Source organism: Perognathus longimembris, chromosome 28 (assembly GCF_023159225.1).
Source record: "Perognathus longimembris pacificus isolate PPM17 chromosome 28, ASM2315922v1, whole genome shotgun sequence".
Taxonomy (NCBI): domain Eukaryota; kingdom Metazoa; phylum Chordata; class Mammalia; order Rodentia; family Heteromyidae; genus Perognathus; species Perognathus longimembris.
The window spans coordinates 82054409-82056270 of NC_063188.1; the positions used below are offsets into that span (position 1 = coordinate 82054409).

Below are 1862 nucleotides of genomic sequence, written 5' to 3' on the forward strand. Positions count from 1 at the left end.
TTTATAGATGAAATAGAAAAGGTTTTTGTGTTTTTTTTATTGGGGGGAGGGGTTGGTTTTGGGGCTTGAAGTAGGGGCCTGGGTGCTGTCCCAGAGCTCTTTTGCTAAAAGCTAGCACTCTGCTACTTGAGCTATAGCATCACTTCTGAATTTTTAGTGATTAATTAGAGATAGATGTCTCATGGACTTTCCTGCCTGGGCTGGCTTTGAACCCTGATCCTCAGATCTCAGCCTCCTGAGGAGCTAGGATTACAGGTGTGAGCCAGCAGTACCTGGCTTAGAGACTGATATTTGAGGATCATGGTTTAAAGCCAACCAGAGAAGGGAAGTATGAAAGAGTTATCTCCAATGAACTACCAAAAAGCCAGAAGTAGAGCTGTGCATCAAGTGATAGAGCACTAGCCTTGAGCAAAAGGAACTTGAGGACAGAGCCTAGGCCTTGAGTTCAAGCCTCAGGACCAGCACTAAATTAATAAAAAATATATTATGAAACCAGAGCTGGGCTATTGTGCTTGAAGGTGGAAGAAGGGGTAGCTTGAGGCTCACCACCCCAGGGATCTTGGAACCTGGTTAGAAGATCTGAAGGTCGTTTATCCAACTGGAGATTCCATAATCTCAAACACTCTGACTTTGGTCTGGAGTAGCTAGGGAGCTTATTTCTAGGTTAGCCAATCTGAGGCAGGGCTCAGGATTCCAAGTGTGCCATGTCCACTTACTGCTGTCAGATCCCTGTAATCTGGGCATCCTTGCCCACTCCCCCACCCAGCAAGTCTCAGTAGCCTGATCTCCCCTTACCAGGTAAGAAACATTTCACATTCTTACATGCACTGAATTTTAATTTGCCAGTTAGGATTTACTGCATGCATCTGAAAACTCCCAAGCCTCCTCCCTCTTCTTTTTCTTTTTCATTTTTCTTTCTTCTTTTTTTTGCCCATCTACAGGCAAAGTTGGAGTTCAGTTCGGAGATCTAATGTAGATGTCAAGGCTGGCTAGGTAGTTTTCAACTGTCAGTTAGCAGTCCCTTTCATAGACGCTAGGGATCAAACCCCTCCTGGAGTTGACTATGCGTACAGTGTTCTTATTAAACAACCTGAATTCATAATAGATAAGTTGTTCCCAAAAGCCGTCGTTGGGCCGGATGACAGGGCGGCACAGTTTGGTCCAGGTGTGAGCGTCCAGCAGGGACATGGAATGGTATTTCATAAGGTACGCCATGCAGAGTGAAGGCGAGCGGCTCACTCCTGCAGCGCAATGGAGCAGGGTACGGCCAAATTTCAATTCTACGTTGTGGATGTGATCGGCAACGGGATCAAAAAACGTGTAGAGGTAGGCCGTGGGACTGTCTTCCACAGGTATCTGTACATACCGAATGTTATCAAAGACAGTGTTCACCACTTCTTTAGTAGCATTGATCACGGAGGTGATGCGATTGCTAGACAGCACTTCTTGATTATTGGCGGCCGCACCATTACTGATATAAAGGGTACTTGTTATCTGAGAGAGATCCTGGTCGGTGACCTCTTGTACAGCCTGAGATGCTACAGGGCTCGAAAGGGTTGTCATCGAGGCGGTGGACTCAGCAGTTTCTCGGCGCCTAGTTCAGGGTTGTGTCCTTGCTAGGAGCTTCAAGAAAGTAACCGTGCTGGGAGGCCTCAGGCAAGGGTCTAAGCGGCAGCTGGACCAAGCGCCAAGATATCGTCCCTCTCAGTGTCTCCATCACGCTCGCGTCACAATCTTCAAGGCTCCTTCTCTGGTTTTAACGGTTTCCAAAGCAACTGAAGCTAGAAACTCGGGTGCCCGGGCCCCTCCCCCTCTCCCCATCTCTCCCATCTCTCTGACTCTCTTCTTTTCTCTCTTCTCTC

General features: G+C 47.6%; 1 protein-coding gene across 1 annotated transcript; it reads right to left on the reverse strand.

Moving 5' to 3' along the window:
* Window positions 1-1011: 1011 nt before the first annotated feature.
* Dusp21 (dual specificity phosphatase 21) lies at window positions 1012-1563 on the reverse strand. The gene has a single exon (XM_048335427.1). The coding sequence runs from the start codon at window positions 1561-1563 to the stop codon at window positions 1012-1014; it is 552 nt and encodes a 183-aa protein (XP_048191384.1).
* Window positions 1564-1862: the final 299 nt, after the last annotated feature.